Source organism: Neoarius graeffei, chromosome 1, assembly GCF_027579695.1.
Source record: "Neoarius graeffei isolate fNeoGra1 chromosome 1, fNeoGra1.pri, whole genome shotgun sequence".
NCBI classification, from domain to species: domain Eukaryota; kingdom Metazoa; phylum Chordata; class Actinopteri; order Siluriformes; family Ariidae; genus Neoarius; species Neoarius graeffei.
Window position 1 is genome coordinate 4,081,258 of NC_083569.1, and position 22,120 is coordinate 4,103,377.

Sequence of the window (22,120 nt, forward strand, 5' to 3'; positions counted from 1 at the left end):
AAGTGAAAGCGCTGGTTCACTACTGTCCACCAGGCACCCAGCAGAGTCACACCATCATAAATGTGGCGTCAAAGAAAGGAATAAATATGTATGGTAACTATGATGCGTAGCTCATTATTGGTTTCACCGTCACAAGACAGTGCAGTGATTTATTGAGGTGAAAAACACGACGCGACACAATTCGAATGGTTCATTCATGGTGCTGTAATATTATTATTCTATTCAGGGGGATAGAATAGAATTGTGCCCTTGATTTTATTTTTAAAATCTCAACCGAAAGTACCTTTTCAAACATGAAGGCTGGTGAGAAACTGGATTTAAAAATCACAAAACTGATGCAAACTTCAGCTTTGTTTTGTGATATATTTAAAAAAAATAAAAATAAATATTTGATTGCTTTTAAATGACCGTGATGTTTATCCATTTACTGCGTCATATACTAAAATAATAAACTTTATCCTGCAATGTCATAAACTGTAATAAAAAAGTTACACCATTATACTTTTAATTGTCTTCATCACTCAATCATCATGTTTGTTTTGTTTTTTTAAATCATGATGTCGATCACTGCAGTAAGACGAGTGAAATATCAGAATATTCTCGGTGCGGATAAAGTCGCTAAAACGTTCATGATCACAATTATCACAACGTTGTATTGATTTATCAGTCGATTTGAAATGATAAATGTCATTTCGAAAAAGTGTTGATTTTTTTTTTTTTTTACACAAAACAGCATAAAATTAAAAAAAAAAATTTTATGGAGTTACATTAATTATCAGAAAGGTATACTTAACAGTTATTCCATGAAATCGAGTCGTACATGAGCCGATAGGTGACGAGGCGCGTAGCACCGAGACTGTGTGGAATAACTGTTTTATTCTATCCACATTTAATGGATTTTGAGAAACGGAGCTTTTTTGCGCAAATTCAATCAATACAAACTGGTTTGTTTTTACATTTTTTGTGGTTTTGTTTTCGAGTAGAGTTTTTATTTCGTCCTCGGTTGGTTCAGCAACACGCGCCGCCATTTTGTTTGTCTCTACTCACGGGATATGAGCTGATATCTTAAGGGGTGTTCACACAGCAACTTTTACTCCGGTGTAGCACCGGGGCTGCCCGGTAGAGTGTTCATACGGTACAAAGTTATAGCGGTGTAGCCCCTGAAAGCTGCTTAAACCGGTGCAAATCTAACCCTGCTCGGGAGGTGGTTTAAGAAATTTACTCCGGAGTAAATGCTAGTTTGCGGGGCAGCACCGATATAAAATGGGACGTCTGAACGCTACAGGGGTAGACTCGCTACGCGTCAGGAGAGTTGATTACATACGGGCATTGCATAATTTGCATCCTGGTATTTTGCGCTTCCAAAATGGCGAATATCAACAACAACAGAACTGCGTGTTTTCCAGTGTTGCCAGATTGGGCGGTTTTAAGTGCATTTTGGCAGATTTGAACATATTTTGGGCTGGAAAACATCAGCAGTATCTGGCAACACTGGTGTCTTCATCCATGTTGTTTTCCCGGCGCTTGGTGATGCCATGACAACCGGGAAAAGGAAGTACATTTTCACGCATGCGCATATTTCATTTCCGCATTATTACTATCGTATAGCATGGTCGCAAAAACTGCCGTGTGAACACAAGTGGGGCTGCACCGGTGCTAACACGCTTCTCTCTAGTAAGCAGGGTTGTGACGTGTGAACGCGCCACAAAATTTACACCGGTGTAAGATATATCGCAACAAAATACATCGGTGCAGCATCGATGCAAATATGTGCCGTGTGAACAAGTAGCCAATCAGAGCAGAGCGTGCGATTGCTCATATCCAGTGAGTGTGGATAAAATAATTAACTCTTAGAAAAAACATCTGTGTTATAGTGAATACGTATTAGTGAATTATGAATATGGTGGATGTGAAAGCGCTGGTATTTAAGAACTTATTGGAGATTTAGGACAACTGAAATATGATCCACTTCCACTTTCGCACACAGCTGTCAACTTCCCTGATTCAACAACTTCCTCTATTCAACTACAGCTCTGATTTGTTTGATGCCTGGTTGGGGGCGTGACAACCGACTGTATGAATATCCTGAAGCACATACAGCATTAGTGTGTAACAGACCGGCTAATGGGTTTATCATGGTGTTATCATCATTGTGCTCAGGAGGGTGTTTATCTACTGCTCAGGCTATATAGATATCCTGATATCAGGATATATAGATAATGAGATGGAATGAGAAATCAGAAAAAGTTGGGACAAGAAAAAAGAAAGCAGTGATTTCTAAAATGTACTTTGACTTGTATCTAATCTCACACACTCTCCTGGTTTAGAGAAAGAAAACTGTACGTCTTATGACAGAAAAAAAATTCTCTGTTCATTTTTAATATCACGTTATGAGATTTTTAGTCGTGAAATGTCGACTAAATCAAATTTAAATTCCACTCCTTTTATTAAAGAAAAAAAAATCATAGGTTACGGTTCGGCTGTTTTCTTTGAAAATATTAAAAGCGCAATGTGGATGTTTGAACTGTAGGTTCAAGATGAACAAATGAATCATGTGCCATATATTTTATAACCTTTGACTGATTATCATCATCATCTGTCTTAATAAATAGCAAAGAGGTGATAGAGTTTAAAGTGTGTGAGATACAGGAGAACAAGTCAATAGTGAGTAGGAATTGCCAACGATTAAATTTTATGCCTGTTTATACACAAATAACACTAAGTCAGCACCACACCAACACACACCTCCAAGCAGTCCAAGACAGTTTTTTTTTTTAGATCTCAGTACACACCGATCAGCCATAACATTAAACCCACTGACAAGTGAAGTGAATAACGTTGATTCTCTCATTACAGTAGCACCCGTCAAAGGGTGGGATATACCTGTACCAGGCAGCAAGAGAACAGAACAGAGTCAGTTCTTGAAGAAGTTGATGTGTTGGAAGCAGGAAAAATGGGCAAGTGTAAGGATCTGAGCGACTTTGACAAATTCTGATGGCTAGACGACTGGGTCTGACTGAGCATCTCCAAAATGGCACATCTTGTAGGGTGTTCCTGGTACAGTGCAGTGGTTGGTACCGAACAAAAGTGGTCCAAGGATCCGAAGGACAACCGGTGAACCGGCAACAGGGTCATGGGTGTCAAGGGTCATCGAAGGCTAGCCCATATGATCCAATCCCACAGACTGCACAAACTGCTGAAAAAAGTTAATTTAGGCACCTTTCTATTTTAGCCAGCATTAAAGGAACAGTCCACCGTACTTCCATAATGAAATATGCTCTTATCTGAATTGAGACGAGCTGCTCCGTACCTCTCCGAGCTTTGCGTGACCTCCCAGTCAGTCAGACGCACTGTCACTCCTGTTAGCAATGTAGCTAGGCTCAGCATGGCCAATGGTATTTTTTGGGGCTGTAGTTAGATGCGACCAAACTCTTCCGCGTTTTTCCTGTTTACATAGGTTTATATGACCAGTGATATGAAACAAGTTCAGTTACACAAATTGAAACGTAGCGATTTTCTATGCTATGGAAAGCCCGCACTATAATGACAGGCGTACTAACACCTTCTGTGCGCTTTGACAGCGCATTGATACGGAGCTCAGATATCAATGCGCTGTTGAAGCACGCAGAAGGTGTTAGTACTAGTGCTGTCAAAAATGTCGCGTTATTAACGCGTTACCTTGACTCAATTTTAACGGCGATAATTTTTTTATCGTGAGATTAACGCTCTGTGACATGATGTAGGTTTTTCATAAGCTTTTGAAACTGCCAGGAACTTGGAACAGAGACTTTGCTTAGAAAACCGATAGCAGCTAGACTGTAATGCCACGCCCCGCACAGCCAGAGTCCTCTGCCCTCCTCCCCCAAAGAACCAGCGCGGGCAGGGCGCGCTAGTAGAGATGGGATTTATGGCTCTTTGATGGGATCCACATCTTTGTGATCCGTTCTTTGAAAAGAGCCGTTCAAAAGACTGGCTCATTTGGCTCTTTTTAAATATTTATTCAGCTTTAAGAAGACAGCGTCTAAAGAAGCCAGATCCCTCTGAACTGTAAACTCAATGCTATCCCAGAAATCCTTCCTGTAATATGCAAATTTGGCCGCCTCTGATTGGACAGCGCGACGCATCAACAGGCAGAAAGTGTAAAAGTACAAAATGTGTTAAGTGAGCTGAAACAGTAAAGATCAGATTCAATGCAATATTTATCAACGAACAACTTAAACTTAATATAATAGTGTACTTTATATTATAATCAAGCATGTCAAGCCTACCGTCACTGTGTAACCTACGTATCTCTCTGATTTAGAGTTGTAGACTAACTCAAGCAGATCATTTCAGTCATGGTTCTCTTGCTAGCCCCGTGCCGGTGCTCGGCTTAGGTTTCACTTTGCAGTGGCTGTGTCAAGACGTGTTATGCTTTGCAATAAAAAAAACATTGGTACAAAACAAGCCCATTCACTTTTTTATGCTGGTAAGAGAATTACAATGGTTTTTCATGTGACAAAAATCTGCGATTAAATTGCGATTAATCGCGAGTTAACTATGACAGTCGCGACATTAATCGCGATTAAATATTTTAATCGCTTGACAGCACTAGTTAGTATGCCTGTCATTATAGTGCGGACTTTCCATAGCATAGAAAATCGCCACGTTTCAATTTGTGTAACTGAACTTGTTTCATATCACTGGTCATATAAACCTATGTAAACAGGAAAAACGCGGAAGAGTTTGGTCGCATCTAACTACAGCCCCAAAAAATACCGTTGGCCATGCTGAGCCTAGCTACATTGCTAACAGGAGTGACAGCGTGTCTGACTGACTGGGAGGTCGCGCAAAGCTCGGAGAGGTACGGAGCAGCTCGTCTCAATTCAGATAAGAGCATATTTCATTATGGAAGTACGGTGGACTGTTCCTTTAAAATCAATGACCCGGTCGCTGGTTCACCGGTTGTCCTTTGGATCCTTGGACCACTGTTGTTCGGTACTAAATCACTGCACTGTACCAGGAACGCCCTACAAGACATGCCATTTTGGAGACGCTCAGTCAGACCCCGTCATCTAACCATCACAATTTGTCAAAGTCACTCAGATCCTTACGCTTGCCCATTTTCCCTGCTTACAACACATCAACTTCAAGAACTGATTTTTATTCAGGTCACCCATGAGTGATTTTAATGTTAATATTTGACTCGTCTCTGATGAAGAGGAGTCTGCTGACAGGTGGAAGATTGACCATCTGGTGTCCCGGTGCAGACAGAACAATTTGGAGCTCAATGATGATTGTTGACATCAGGAGGAGCTCTGCCACACCCTCCCTCCTCCATCACCCTGTTTGACTTCCCAGAAACCTCTGTGGTTACAGTATTCCCGCTTCCTGGGCACTACAAATCACTCAGGACTTTAAGCGGGAGACGGATACCTGCTCTCTCACCAAGAAAACACAGCGGAGGATGTTCTTCCTGCGGCAATTGAAGATCTACCAAAGGCAATGACGGTGCACTTTTATACCACCATCATTGGTGTAAAAGTGCACCATCAAGGGGACGAGGGCAGACTGCAGCACGTCATTTACTCTGCTGAGAGGATGATCGGCTGCAACCTTCCATCTCTTCGGGACCTGTACAAGTCCAGAACCCTGAGGAGAGCAGAAAGGATTGTGGCCTACCCCGGACACGTACTTTTCAAATCAGTCCCCTCTAGTAGGAGGTTGCGGTCCATTAGAACCAAAACCTCATGGCATAAGGCCAGCTTTTGCCCCACTGCAGCTGCCTCATCAATAAGGCCCGAGACCCCACTGACTAAACTCTCACCTCACACTTCCAAACTGACATTAATGCACTTCTCCTCCGAACTGCGATCTGCACGTTTCATCTCATGGTCATCTTCATTCCGTGAACTTTTACTGCACACACTGTTCAGCTCGGTCATTTGTGTAACCCATTACACATATTCTCTTCTTCTCACACATTCAGGTCAGGACTCCTCTCCGTTAAGCATGTCCACTTTTCAAATGTGTATGTTTTAGATTCTTCTTATTTTTTATATATCACTGTATATATAGCTACTTTTTGTCTTTGCTAAATTCTTTTATCTCTTACCTGTTCAAGCACCAAATCACCAAAGCAAATCCCTTGTATGTGAGAACGGACTTGGAAAATAAACTCGATTCAGATTCTGGCTGATCAGTGTATATTAGGGATGGAGCAGAGTACAAGTTAATTAGTCAGAATGAACTGATAATGTACTCTAAATTAATACAAATTCAAATATGAAGTGAATTCATTTATTCAGCCTTGCTCGGCTGCGGCTGCAACGGCTCGTGATAGTGGAGATATAACGCCAGATATCCCAACCAGTTATTTCAATGGAAGTCGGCAACGTAGTTACTCCAGACCAGCATACGACCGTCAGGCAAGCCTAGACCTACGCGAATCCAGCAGCGGAGTACTCGTAGAGGTGACCACTCTGGATCTTCTCCGCAGCCTTGGACTGCTAGGTCGGCTACATCCAGCGGCCTACGGAGCAGCGGAACCTCGTACCAGAGGAGTCCACCAGCGGAGGAGACGGAGATGGTGTGACAGAAAGCGGAAGCGGGGATGCCGAGCGGGGCTAACAGCTAAGCTAAAGGCTAACCCGTGTAGAACGCCACTTCCTTCCATCTTGCTGTCTAACGTCTGCTCCTTAGAGAACAAACTGGACTACCTGAAGCTGGAATTAACAACAAAACAGGAGGTGAGAGACTGCTGCGCCATAATTCTCACAGAAACATGGTTAAAACCATCCATCCCAGATGACGCCGTTAGCACAGAGGGGCTAACAACATTCCGGTCAGACAGATGCAGCTCTCTTACAGGTAAATCCCGGGGCGGTGGTGTTTGCATATACACCAACAATAACTGGTGCAACAACGAGGAGACAGTCTCAAGTCACTGCCCTACTGATGTAGAACTACTGACTGTTAAATGCGGGCCCTTTTATTTACCCCGGGAATTCACCATCATCATCATCATCATCACAGCAGTGTACATTCCGCCCAGTGCAAACACCAGAGAAGCCCTGAATGTCCTATACTGTTCCATCAGTGAACTGCAATCTACACATCCTGAGGGAATTTGCATCGTGGCAGGGCCAATCAGGCCAATATGAAAACTGTGTTTCCTCACTTCCACCAGTATGTGGATTTTGCAACCAGGGGGGAGAACACGCTGGACCTGGCTTACAGCAACATCAAAGAGGCATTCAGGGCTGCACCCCGCCCCCACCTTGGCTCCTCAGACCATCTCTCTTACCCCTTTTCCACCAAATCAGTTCCAGGGCTGGTTCGGGGCCAGTGCTGGTGCTGGTTCACAACTCGTTCAACTTGCGAACCAGCTGAGAACCAGTTTGCTTTTCCATAGCTCGCGGTGCTAAAGGAAGCCACGTCATTACGTCGCTGTATACGTCAGTTACGTCACTACGTTTGCTTAAACCTTGGCGCGAATATCGAAGCAAAAACAACACGGAAGAAGCAGCAGCAGCAGCAGCAACAACAACAATAATAATGGATGACTTCGCGTTTGTACAGCTGCTGCTTCTCGTCGCTTAAAAATGGCGATCTTTCGCGGTCTTGTTATTGTTGTTGGTCTTAACAACTCTGCCCCCCCGATGACGTAAGCTGTTCTTTCCTCTGGCCCAGCAGAGTTGGTGCTAGCCTGGAACCGGTTTTTCTGGCCCCAGAGCCAGTTCTTTGTCAGTGGAAACAGAAAACCCGGTTCCAAACTAAGCACTGGCCCCGAACCAGCCCTGGAACTGCTTTGGTGGAAAAGGGGCATCTGTGATGCTAATACCTGCATAAAAGCCCCTGCTGATCAGGAAAAAAACCCACAGTGGAGCAGGTGAGGGTTTGGCCTGTGGGAGCTAGGGAAGCATTACAGGACTGCTTCAAGCACACAGACTGGGACATGTTTAAGGCAGCTGCAACAGACAATGATCACACGCAGGTGGAAGAGCATGTGGAGTCTGTCTCTGCATTGATTCAGAAGTGCATGGAGGACGTTAGTGTGATCAGAAACATCTCCACACGGGCCAACGAGAAACCCTGGATGGCCAGAGAGGTACCGATACGTGCAATGCTGAAAGCATGGAACGTCGCTTTTAAATCTGGCAACAGCTCAGAACAGCTAGAGCCAACCTGAACCGTGCCATAAGAACTGCAAAGCGTGCCCATGGCCAGAAAGTGCAGGACTTCTTCCATGACCCCACGAACACCAGACGAATGTGGCAGGGTATCCAAGTCATCACAGACTACAAAGCTACTCCTCCCCCCTGCGACAACAACCTCAACTTTCTCAACGAACTCAATAACTTCTTTAGGAGGTTTGAGGCACTCAACACCGCTCCTGTGAGGAAATGTATTCCTCGTCCTGATGAGCAGCCGATCAGTCTGGACGCAGCTAATGTCCGCAGAACCCTGAGGAGAGTGAACACACGGAAAGCAGCCGATCCTGATGGCATACCAGGACAGGTGCTCAAAGAGTGTGCTGATCAGCTGGCTGGGGTTCTCACGGACATCTTCAACACCTCGCTGATTCAGGCTGTGGTACCAACATGTCTAAAGACTGCTACAATCATCCTGGTGCCTAAAAAACCCATAATCTCCTCCCTCAATAATTACTGCCCCCCGTAGCACTCACCCCCATAATGATGAAGTGCTTCAAGAGGTTGGTAAAGGACCACATTGTCTCCAGACTCCCCCCCCCCCCCAACCCATACCGGTTTGCTTATCGCCCTAATCGCTCCACAGGACACCATCTCCTCTGTACTCCATCTGAGCTTAAAACACCTGGAAGAGAAGGACACACGTGCGGATGTTGTTTTTGGACTTCAGCTCGGCATTCAATACCATCATCCCACAGCACCTGGTGAGCAAACTGGCCCCTCTTGGTTTCAGCTCCCCCCGTGTAACTGGCTGCTTGACTTTCTCACCAACAGACATCAATCCGTGCAGGTGAGCAACAACACCTCCAGTGTCATCTCCCCGAGCACCGGCTCCCCTCGGGGCTGTGTCCTGAGCCCACTACTGTTCAGCCTGATGACCCATGACTGCTGTCCCAGGTCCACTACTAACCATATCGTGAAGTTTGCAGATGACACAACAATAGTGGGCCTTATTCAGGGTTAGAACGATGTGGCCTACAGAGAGAAAGTGATACACCTAGTGGACTGGTGCAAAACCAACAACCTGGTCCTGAATGTCACCAAAACCAAGTAGATTGTTGACTTCAGGAGGAGCCGGCCCACTCACACACCACTCATGATCAACGACACAGCAGTGGAGAGAGTCAGCAGCACAAAGTTCCTGGGGGTGCAGATAATGGACACTCTGACCTGGTCCCTTCACACCGGGGCCCTTGTAAAGAGGGCTCAGAAGCATATGCACTTTCTGCGCCGGATGAAGGCGGCACATCCCCCCCCCCAATTCTCACCACTTTCTACAGAGGCACTATAGAGAGCATACTGACTTGCTGCATTTCTGTCTGGTCAGGAGCCTGCAGGGCCTCTGACTGGAAGTCCCTGCAGAGGGTGGTGAAGACAGCGGAGAAAATCGGGACTTCACTTCCTCCGATACAGGATATTGCAGAAAAACGCTGCCTGACTAGGGCTCGCAACATCAGCAGAGACACCTCCCACCCCCACTATGGACTCTTCTCACTGCTGGTTTCTGGAAAGAGGCTATGCAGCCTCCGGCGTAGAACAGCCAGGTTCTACAACAGCTTTTTCCCCACATGCCATAAGACTGTTGAACCGAATTAATCCCCACCACCACCACCTAGGCAATACAGTGCCTTGAAAAAGTATTCATACCCCTTGAACTTTTTCACGTTTCCACCTTACAACCATGAACTTAAAAGTTTTTTATTGAGATTTTATGTGAAAGGCCAACACAGAGTAGCACATAATTGTGAAGTGAAATGAAAATGATAAATGGTCTTCAAAATTTTAAACAAATAAAAATCTGAAAAATGTGATGTGCATTAGTATTCAGCCCCCCTGCGTCGATACTTTGTAGAGCCACCTTTTGCTGCAATTACAGCTGCAAGTCTTTTGTGGTATGTCTCTACCAGCTTTGCACATCTAGACACTGAAATTTTTGCCCATTCTTCTTTGCAAAATAGCTCAAGCTCAGCCAGGTTGGATGGAGAACGTCTGTGAACAGCAATTTTCAAGTCTTGCCATAGATGCTCAATGGGATTTAGGTCTGGACTTTGACTGGGCCATTCTAACAGATGAATATTCTTTGATCTAAACCATTCCATTGTAGCTCTGGCTGTATGTTTAGGGTCATTGTCTTGCTGGAAGGTGAATCTTCTTCCCAGTCTCAAGTCTTTTGCAGCCTCCAACAGGTTTTCTTCCAGGATTGCTCTGTATTTAGCTCCAACCATCTTCCCATCAACTCTGACCAGCTTCCCTGTCCCTGCTGAAGAAAAGCATCCCCATAGCATGATGCTGCCACCACCATGTTTCACAGTGGGGATGGTGTGTGCAGGCTGATGAGCAGTGTTAGTTTTCCGCCACATATAGCACTTTGCATTTAGGCCAAAAAGTTCAACTTTGGTCTCATCTTCCACATGTTTGCTGTGTCCCCTACATGGCTTCTGGCAAACTGCAAACGGGACTTCTTATGCCTGTCTTTCAACAATGGCTTTCTTCTTGCCACTCTTCCAAAAAGGCCAGATTTGTGGAGTGTACGACTTATAGTTGTCCTGTGCACAGATTCTCCCACCTGAGCTGTGGATTTCTGCAGCTCCTCCAGAGTGATCATGGGCCTCTTGGCTGCTTCTCTGACCGGTGCTCTCCTTGCTCGCTCTGTCAGTTTAGGTGGACGGCCATGTCTTGGTAGGTTTGCAGTAGTGCCATACTTTTTCCATTTTTGAATGATGGATTGAACAGTGCTTCTTGAGATGTTCAGAGCTTGGGATATTTTTTTATAACCTAACCTTGCTTTAAACTTCTCCAGAACTTTATCCCTGACCTGTCTGGTGAGTTCTTTGGTCTTCATGATACTGTTTGTTCTTCAGTGTTCTCTAACAAACCACTGAGGCCTTCACAGAACAAGTGTATTTATGCTGAGAGTAAACTGCACACAGTAGGACTCTATTAACTAATTAGATGACTTCTGAAGGCAACTGATTGCGCTGAATTGTATTTAGAGGTATCAGAGTACAGGGGGCTGAATATTAATGCACACCACATTTTTCAGATTATTATTTGTTTAAAATTTTGAAGACCATTTATCATTTTCGTTTCACTTCACAATTCTGTGCTACTCTGTGTTGGTCTATCACATAAAATCTCAATAAAAAAACTTTTAAGTTCGTGGTTGTAAGGTGGAAAAATGTGAAAAAGTTCAAGGGGTATGAATACTTTTGCAAGGCACTGTATGTTTTATATTCAGGCAATACACTTTATACTGTATATAGAACTTTATGCACAGTTTTCTTTTATTTATAAATTTTTTTCAGGTAATATACTTGCTGCTGTTTCGTTCTGCACTACACTGAGCCAAAGCAACAAAACCTCGTCCTGATGTGTATTGTTTGATGCAAATCTGAATGACAATAAAGAAAGTCTAAGTAACTGCCTGGTCAGAGTTGCACTGCTTTTATTATAAGCGCTTATATAGACTAGTTTGTTTCGGCGTTGTAGTCGAGTCACGAAACCTCGAGTCCACTATTGATCCGAGACTCCAACCGCACCATGTGATGGTGTTTGTTGCTGCGTTTATGTGAAAGCGTCTCTGCTACTGTGTTGGACTAATGTTACTGCTGGACTGCCCCATTTTAGTTAACATGCTACAGATAAAAAGCTTGTTCATCGCTCAGCAAGCCCCACCCACTATCAACAGGGCAAATAACACGAGACAGGGCTAACACTAGCTAGTTCATCACTCAGAAAATCCCACCCACTATCAACAGGGCAAAGAACATGAGAGAGGGTTAACACTCACTAATTCATCTCTCAGCAAGCCCCACCCACTATCAACAGGGCAAATAACAGAGCGTGTCACTTCCTTCTCTGGGTGGAGTCTTGCCAAATGACGATTGAAGTTCGAGGTTGTCCCCGCCGTCTCCTCGATAGTTCTTCTACATATGGAACACATAGCAGTGCATTTTTCCCCCACTGTACGAGAAGTCGGTATAAGCAAAGGCGACAATCCTAGGGGCGTTCTCTCCAGGCATTTTAGCGCCGTTAACGTTAGTTTGTTCTTAAACATGACGTACGAACATGCATTCTCTTGCACAAAATTAGTATAAAAGTTAATGTGGATATAAATCTCTTATGCCAAATTATTACGGCATGTTACAAAAAATAAAGAATGAATCAGGAGTCCTCGTCTCCAATTTACGAGTCCGAGTCAAGTCACGAGTCGGACTCGAGTACTACAAGCCTGGCTTGTTTACATTTTTGGAAACAGAGTTAACCATGCAGACTGCGAATACACTCTCCACTCTTACAAGTTTAGCCACGCCCTAAAACCTTCAGTGTTTAAATCCGAACACAGATACAGACGGCGTCAGCTGTATTGGCCCTCTAATGCGCTGTATAGAAAACCGTAAATTGTAGAAGTCAGGAAAGAAGGAACCTGCAGTGATGAGTTTGTCCTTCGTCTTGACGAAAAATGAGAAGACGACAAGGGGGGAGGAGAAAAAAAAGAAAGAAGCCTCCCATCTATCATCTCTCTTTTCGACAAACTGTCGCTGCATTCCTTCCCTTCACATGTGCATCCAATTGCATTAATCTGCTCCGAGATAGACGCTTGGCCTTCACAAGACACCGTGAGCAGCTTTCCATGGATGTGTCGCATCGACACCCTTCACTTGAAATCTGAAAGTGTAAATCCTGCTCAGGGAACTTATAGCCGCTTTAATGTAACGTGAGAACGTGAATTGCAGATGTGAAGCGCAATTCGATTCTATTCTTTAGTTATGTGGACTATATGCACTGGTTTTTGGACCTTGTCTGTCTTTTCTTCTTCTTCTGGCTGCTCCCGATTAGGGGTCGCCACAGCGGATCTTTCGTCTCCATTGCTCCCTGTCTTCCGCATCCTTCTCTACCACACCTGCCACTTTCATGTCCTCTCTCACCACATCCATGTATCTCCTCGTTTTCGTTTGCCTGGCAGCTCCATCCTCAACATTCTCCTTCCAACATGCTCTGCATCTCTTCTCAGGATGTGCCCGTACCATCTCAGTCTCATCTCTCTTAGCTTAATTCCCAAGCTCTCCACATGTGCTCGTTCCTTATCCTGTCCAACCTTAACATCCTCAACTCCGCCACCTCCAACTCTGCCTCCTGTCTCCAATCCATACATCACAGCTGGTCTCACTACCGTCTTATACATCTTACCTTTCACTTTTGCTGGGACTTTCTGATCACAAATGACTCCTGAAATCCTTCTCCACCCTGCCCGCACTCTCTTTCTCACCTCACTATCGCAGCCCCCATTTTCCTGCCCTCTCTCACCACATCCACGTATCTCCTCGTTTTCGTTTACCTGGCAGCTCCATCCTCAACGTTCTCCTTCCAACATGCTCTGCATCTCTTCTCAGTCTCATCTCTCTTAGCTTCATTCCCAAGCTCTCCACATGTGCTCGTTCCTTATCCTGTCCAACCTTAACATCCTCAACTCCACCCTGCCCGCGCTCTCTTTCTCACCTCACTATCGCAGCCCCTATTTGTGACCCCTCACCGAATCCAGGGACACATGTCGGCCGAAACGAATCCGAGATAATCGCAAAAGAAGCATTTTTTTTTCGAAATTTGTGATTTTTGTTTTTTTCCATCATGTGCAAGTTGAGATCTTGAAGAATGCAATCAGTATTTCAGATAATAGATTGTTTTGTTGGAAAAGCATCCATTTTTTGTTGCAAATTGTCTCGTTTTTGTCAGGACTGTAGCTTGCTGGGGGGTGTGGGTAAATTACCATATGGGCCATTCACATGATGATTTAAGTCTTTTGTGTTTTTTTTCCGCGAATCAGCTGTATGATCCGAGCTGAGCGCATGGCTACTTAACTGCATACAGGCGTGTGATTTCACTATGGAATGAGTTACTAAACAGAGCACAGAGGAGCTGACACACATCGGAGATCACCATTTCTAGCAAAAAAAACCCACAACCTTGTTTTCCAGATTGAATGGAATACTTGAATGATCGGATGATACACGGACTGTTCTAGGATTGCATTCCATCGGAGGCATTGGTGTGTGCAAGGCGCCGTTTCTCTTTCTGATGGGGTGAGTTTATTAATCTATGTGGTTGTGTGGTTATTTTTGCATGTAACGGAGAGTGTTGTGGTTTGGTTAAGCCTAGGTCACAACCGGACGTACGATTTTTTGGCCGTGTGATTTTTGGCGTTTCCTAAATCGCTGCGTTTTTTTTTTTTTTTGTTCATGGAGAAAGACGCGCGTTGGCCGTAAGTTTGTCTTGCAACCTGAAAAAAAACGTAAGCGCCCGTAGAGTTTGTTTGACATGACAAAGAACCTCTGCGGCTCGAAAATCAGCACATCACACGCGCGCACTCGTGCGTTTCTTGCACGTAGGAGCACGGTACGACCGGTTGCGACCGAGGCTTTACATGAAACTAGCGTTGTGTTAGTTGTGTCATCATCGCGCTATCTTTCTTTCTAACGGTGTGAGTAATTTTTCAACCACAAAACGTTAAAGTATCCTTTAGGACTTATTTTTGCACTTCATAATTGTGTTGGGCATACTCTGCATGGAAGGAAAATTGACGTGGTGATCTTTGTTTACATGAAAGTAGCATCGTGCTAGCTCGTAGGGGGTAGGGCTTTCCTTAATGTCATGCAGATGAGCACCATTATGTGCCCGCCCTACACCCAGAGTAGCTGAGATGGAAAACTTTGAGGGCGATTTTCTCCCTTTTCTGTTTTAAGAAGTATACACTTTCAAAAGGCCACACATTCTTCAAATATTGTCAGATCTCCACATGGAAGGCATCATTGGAAAGCTTAGAAACTGGACTTTCTGAATCTGTCAATAACTCAAAATGCCCCCGGGCCAACATGTGTCCCTGGATTCTGTGATCTGCCACATTTTCCTGCACAGTTCACCAACTTTCTTTACGTCTGCTCGTTGCATCTTCTCATTGTCTTATAAAGATGCTACCTTAAAAACAAAAACATCAGTACCAATCAGGACCAGTGCTGTGAATCCAGCTGGAGATCTGAAGCCCTCAGGGTGCTGGATTAACCCTTTAACAGACAGCTGAAGGAAGACAGACAATGTGCATGGGGTCACTTTGTTCCAGCTGCTGGATAAACAGCTCCTAAGGGTGTTAGGAAACAGTTAGTGTGTATTTAACATCTGTCCACCGCTGTGCTTGATCAGAATGGGGCTGAGGTCACTGCGCAAAGAGCCACTTAAAGAGACACTTTGAGGAGGAGAAGAAGGAAAAGAAGAACTCTGTGTGCTGGAAGAGAAGAGAAGAGAATCGAACCGAACCCACCCGGACCCGAACCCCGAACCCAACTCACAGGCATGTGGAGCCGCAGTGCGCGCCTCTTCTTCGTGTTCTTTTTGGAGGAGTCGCGCGCCTTCGTGTCCGCCGCCGTGCTGCCCATGCTCTCTCTCTCTCTCTCTCTGTCTCTCTCTCTGTGTCTCTCTCTCTCTGTGTATAAAGTGTAAAAGCAGAAAGTTCTGACAAACAGCTCGATGAGTTCCTGAACTCACGGAAGCGTGATTAAAATGGAGCCACTCCAGTTCCTTAACGCTGTTATCCGGGTTGCCAGATTGACAGGATTCAACTCGGGCTTTACAACCACGCCCACACATTCGAATAACGAGTCGAACAACATCTTTGCATACATGTCAACCCCTCACGGCTCTCACCTGTACTCCCTGGTAAACAAATCCATAATTTCCATACCAAATCCATAGTAATCTTTCATCTCATCTCATCTCATCTCATTATCTCTAGCCGCTTTATCCTGTTCTACAGGGTCTCAGGCAAGCTGGAGCCCAGGCGCGCCGCCAGAAATTTTGGGCCCCCCAACTTTGCCCACCCTCGTCACAATTGCACTATTGTCATTATTTGACTTTTGATAGCCTATGGACCTTGAGTTTGACTGGTGTCCGTTATTACTGTAGCAACACTTTAATCTAGCAAACTGTATATGACGCTCGCTCATTTAAAACTTCAATCCTAAAGCATTTATGGGTTGTATTGCTGCTTACCTCCTTCTCCAAAGGGGGGGGTTCAGTGGTTTGGTAGGGCGGAGGTCCCACTGAGGCTGAATCTGTGCATACAACCCCGATTCCAAAAAAGTTGGGGCAAAGTACAAATTGTAAATAAAAACGGAATGCAATAATTTACAAATCTCAAAAACTGATATTGTATCCACAATAGAACATAGACAACATATCAAATGTCGAAAGTGAGACATTTTGAAATTTCATGACAGCAACACATCTCAAAAAAGTTGGGACAGGGGCGATAAGAGGCTGGAAAAGTTAAAGGGACAAAAAAGGAACAGCTGGAGGACCAAACTGCAACTCATTAGGTCAATTGGCAATAGGTCATTAACATGACTGGGTATAAAAAGAGCATCTTGGAGTGGCAGCGGCTCTCAGAAGTAAAGATGGGAAGAGGATCACCAATCCCCCTAATTCTGCGCCGACAAATAGTGGAGCAATATCAGAAAGGAGTTCGACAGTGTAAAATTGCAAAGAGTTTGAACATATCATCATCTACAGTGCATAATATCATCAAAAGATTCAGAGAATCTGGAAGAATCTCTGTGCGTAAGGGTCAAGGCCGGAAAACCATACCGGGTGCCCGTGATCTTCGGGCCCTTAGACGGCACTGCATCACATACAGGCATGCTTCTATATTGGAAATCACAAAATGGGCTCAGGAATATTTCCAGAGAACATTATCTGTGAACACAAGTCACCGTGCCATCCGCCGTTGCCAGTTAAAACTCTATAGTTCAAAGAAGAAGCCGTATCTAAACACGATCCAGAAGCGCAGACGTCTTCTCTGGGCCAAGACTCATTTAAAATGGACTGTGGCAAAGTGGAAAACTGTTCTGTGGTCAGACGAATCAAAATTTGAAGTTCTTTATGGAAATCAGGGACGCCGTTTCATTTGGACTAAAGAGGAGAAGGACGACCCGAGTTGTTATCAGCGCTCAGTTCAGAAGCCTGCATCTCTGATGGTATGGGGTTGCATTAGTGTGTGTGGCATGGGCAGCTTACACATCTGGAAAGACACCATCAATGCTGAAAGGTATATCCAGGTTCTAGAGCAACATATGCTCCAATCCAGACGACGTCTCTTTCAGGGAAGACCTTGCATTTTCCAACATGACAATGCCAAACCACATACTGCATCAATTACAGCATCATGGCTGCGTAGAAGAAGGGTCCGGGTACTGAACTGGCCAGCCTGCAGTCCAGATCTTTCACCCATAGAAAACATTTGGCGCATCATAAAACGGAAGATACGACAAAAAAGACCTAAGACAGTTGAGCAACTAGAATCCTACATTAGACAAGAATGGGTTAACATTCCTATCCCTAAACTTGAGCAACTTGTCTCCTCAGTCCCCAGACGTTTACAGACTGTTGTAAAGAGAAAAGGGGATGTCTCATAGTGGTAAACATGGCCTTGTCCCAACTTTTTTGAGATGTGTTGTTGTCATGAAATTTAAAATCACCTAATTTTTCTTTTTAAATGATACATTTTCTCAGTTTAAACATTTGATATGTCATCTATGTTCTGTTCTGAATAAAATATGGAATTTTGAAACTTCCACATCACTGCATTCCATTTTTATTTACAATTTGTACTTTGTCCCAACTTTTTTGGAATCGGGGTTGTATTTAGGGCATCCCATTAGTTATGAAACTGGTTATTAGCACTAGTTATTAGCACCAGCATACCGTAATATTTCATCTTGTTTATCACACAAGTCAGTTCAGTTATTAAAATGGAAAAAATGTCACTGTATAAACTGTAAAAGTGTTCTCTTGATAGGCTAATCCAACCACGTTCATACTGTTCATTTACCATTCGCTAATATTTTGAACACACATGTGAGCGATAGCTACCTTTCTTTGGGAAAAACTGAGTGACCAGTTGCCTGCCCCTCCGGTTCCTTTCAGCTTTCAGCTGCCTTTCTTTACGTTTTTGACAGCCACTCTTCATATTTAGCGATCATAGACTGTACGCACTCCACTGCTGGCTGGCTGGCTGCTGCACCGCGACACAGCAGCAAGTAGCGTTGCACTGATCAGTACACAGATTTAACACATCGCGCTTCTACCAGAACTGGACCGTACCATTTCGCAAAAGGGGGAGGGTTAAATGACAATATGGCAGTGCTGGGCCCCTAGAATTGTTCTAACCTTTCCCCCCCCGGCAGCGCCCATGCTGGAGCCTATCCCAGCTGACTACGGGCGAAAGGCGGGGTACGCCCTGGACAAGTCGCCGGGTCATCACAGGGCTGACACATATAATAGACACAGACAACCATTCACATTCACACCTACGGTCAATTTAGAGTCACCAGTTAACCTAACCTGCATGTCTTTGGACTGTGGAGGAAACCGGAGCACCCGGAGGAAACCCATGCGGACACGGAGAGAACATGCAAACTCCGCACAGAAAGGCCCTCGCCGGCCACAGGGCTCGAACCTGGACCTTCTTGCCGTGAGGTGACAGCGCTAACCACTACACCACCGTGCCGGCTCATAGTAATCTTTCATGCATAATAAAAATGTATCAGATCTTACCTAATGTATGCACTGGTTTATTTCTGTACATCCATATGTACTGTTAACACTCAATTAAACAACAGTCAGTGTTTTCTTAACCCTGTATATATCAGTTCAACAAAATTTAGTGTCTCTTCTCACATAATCTGATAATTTGGGGTTCACTTGGCACATTGTTCAGCAATGTCCCTGATTGTATGAACATGTTGCACTTCTACCCAACTTTACATGTTCATGGGTTATCTCTAATTTCAAGATTCAAGATTTTTTATTTGCCATATACACAATAACAGACACTGCGATTTATTATTGGGTAATGAAATTCTTATTTTGCAACTGCCCGACCAAACTACGCTTACCAATATAAAAAGAAATATATATATATATATATATATATATATATATAAGTGCATATGGAATGCAAAATATAAAGGTAGAGTGAAAAATGAAGATCACATTTAAAAAAAGGAGAGGCGAACAAACAATGTGCAAACATAATTTGCAGCATAAGTCACTGTTCATCTTGGTCCGCAGGAGTGCAGTTAGAGTATCTGCGTTCATGTTCTTTCTGCAGTCAGTGTGGATCTTCCTCACCTGGGAGAACACCCTCTCACAATCTGCTGTGGGAGACACAGCAATGCTGTCATCACTTTTTTCATGGTGGGGAATCTTACTTCTCCCATGGCTGTTTTCATCTTTAAGATGTCAACCCACACCATGTCAGGTCTGATCCTGTTCCCCTGAGAGGCCACCAACTTGAGCTGTGAGTCTTCCATCAGTTGAAAGTCCTCATACTCTTCCTTTAGCTCCTCCAAATCAACATGAGGAGTGAATTTGTTGGCCAGTGATACAACTGAAATAAAATATGAAACAATATAGCCATGATAGCAATATAAAATACCATAAAAGATTTTGAATAAAAAAATTTTCTTGTTTAAACATGGTTAATTGTTTAGAATTTGAACTAGATCATACAGTGGTGCTTGAAAGTTTGTGAACCCTTCATAATTTTCTATATTTCTGCATAAATATGACCTAAAACATCATCAGATTTTCACACAAGTCCTATAAGTAGATAAAGAGAACCCAGTTAAACAAATGAGACAAAAATATTATTCTTGGTCATTTATTTATTGAGGAAAATGATCCAATATTACATATCTGTGAGTGGCAAAAGTATGTGAACCTCTAGGATTAGCAGTTAATTTGAGGGTGAAATCAGAGTCAGGTGTTTTCAATCAATGGGACGACAATCAGGTGTGAGTGGGCACCCTGTTTTATTTAAAGAACAGGGATCTATCAAAGTCTGATCTTCACAACACATGTTTGTGGAAGTGTATCATGGCACGAACAAAGGAGATTTCTGAGGACCTCAGAAAAAGCGTTCTTGATGCTTATCAGGCTGGAAAAGGTTACAAAACCATCTCTAAAGAGTTTGGACTCCACCAATCCACAGTCAGACAGATTGTGTACAAATGGAGGAAATTCAAGACCATTGTTACCCTCCCCAGGAGTGGTTGACCAACAAAGATCACTCCAAGAGCAAGGCATATAATAGTTGGCGAGGTCACAAAGGACCCCAGGGTAACTTCTAAGCAACTGAAGGTCTCTCTCACACTGGCTAATGTTAATGTTCATGAGTCCACCATCAGTAGAACACTGAACAACAATGGTGTGCATGGCAGGGTTGCAAAGAGAAAGCCACTGCTCTCCAAAAAGAACATTGCTGCTCGTCTGCAGTTTGCTAAAGATCATGTGAACGAGCCAGAAGGCTATTGGAAAAATGTTTTGTGGATGGATGAGACCAAAATAGAACCTTTTGGTTTAAATGAGAAGCGTTGTGTTTGGAGAAAGGAAAACACTGTATTCCAGCATAAGAACCTTATCCCATCTGTGAAACATGGTGGTAGTAGTATCATGGTTTGGGCCTGTTTTGCTACATCTGGGCCAGGATGGATTGCCATCATTGATGGAACAATGAATTCTGAATTATACCAGAGAATTCTAAAGGAAAATGTCAGGACATCTGTCCATGAACTGATTCTCAGGAGAAAGTGGGTCATGCAACAAGACAACGACCCTAAGCACACAAGTCGTTCTATCAAAGAATGGTTGAAGAAGAATAAAGTTAATGTTTTGGAATGGCCAAGTCAATGTCCTGACCTTCATCCAATGGAAATGGTGTGGAAGGACCTGAAGTGAGCAGTTCATGTGAGGAAACCCACCAACATTCCAGAGTTGAAGCTGTTCTGTACGGAGGAATGGGCTAAAATTCCTCCAAGCCGGTGTGCAGGACTGATCAACAGTTACCGCAAACGTTTCATTGCAGTTATTGCTGCACAAGGGGGTCACAGCAGATACTGAAAGCAAAGGGTCACATACTTTTGCCACTCACAGATATGTAATATTGGATCATTTTCCTCAATAAATAAATGGCCAAGTATAATAATTTTGTCTCATTTGTTTAACTGGGTTCTCTTTATCTACTTTTAGGACTTGTGTGAAAATCTGATGATGTTTTAGGTCATATTTATGCAGAAATATAGAAAATTCTAAAGGGTTCACAAACTTTCAAGCACCACTGTCTATTTTAATGTTTAGAAATCTAATATATCCTAATAGCATTTTCAGGAACCAAAGAACTGCAGAATGAACCTACATACTGTTGGCATATGTAAGGTCAGCTCTCAGTTTGGGATCCAGAACCTTCAGGTCTGACAACACTTGGTCCTCAAAGGGGAATTTCTTCAGCATCTTCCCAACCACAGAGCAGCAGAAAGATCTTGCCTCACTGAAAATCAAGAATTCTGATCTTCTGATTTTAAGATAGTGTCAGATACAACCTTTGTTGGCTTTTGCGTGAAGAAATTAATTGACGGCTGTCTCTTTTTCTGGTTTGCATTCTTCACGTGCATTTGAGATTTCATGTTCCCTCACGTCGTAAATTCCAGAGGCAAACACTTTCACGTCTCTACAACAAATTGTGCAGTTGACATACTCAGCACCCATTTTGGAAGTGATAATTATTCCATTGAATGTTTCTGTCCATTTGGGAAGAAAGCGACCTCCAGTTTTAGATGTTTTGAGTTTTTTCTTCGGTGGTGCCGACGTCTCGACCTCTTGACCTGTCTATTGTTACGCTACATGTGCTGTTATTTCCCGCTCGGTGTGCAGGAAAATCACAATTGCGCATGCTCAGACATTCGGAATGGCTTGTTGGTACTAGCGGAAGTACCGGTTGAGTAATTCTAAATGTAGAAAATGGCGGCTCCCATGCACTTTCGTATTTCATGACGATTTTTTTGATGGTAATAAATCAAAATAATTTTAAGGTGAAAATGTAG

At 43.7% G+C, this 22,120-nt stretch overlaps 1 protein-coding gene across 1 annotated transcript in view; it reads right to left on the reverse strand.

Moving 5' to 3' along the window:
• Positions 1 to 15,774, reverse strand: part of prkag2b (protein kinase, AMP-activated, gamma 2 non-catalytic subunit b) — a 70,213-nt gene extending 54,439 nt beyond the window's left edge. Inside the window, exon 1 of the mRNA XM_060928356.1 lies at positions 15,533 to 15,774. Coding sequence (XP_060784339.1) covers positions 15,533 to 15,619 — 87 coding nt within the window. The 5' untranslated portion in view covers positions 15,620 to 15,774. The remainder of the gene's footprint in view (positions 1 to 15,532) is intronic.
• Positions 15,775 to 22,120: the final 6,346 nt, after the last annotated feature.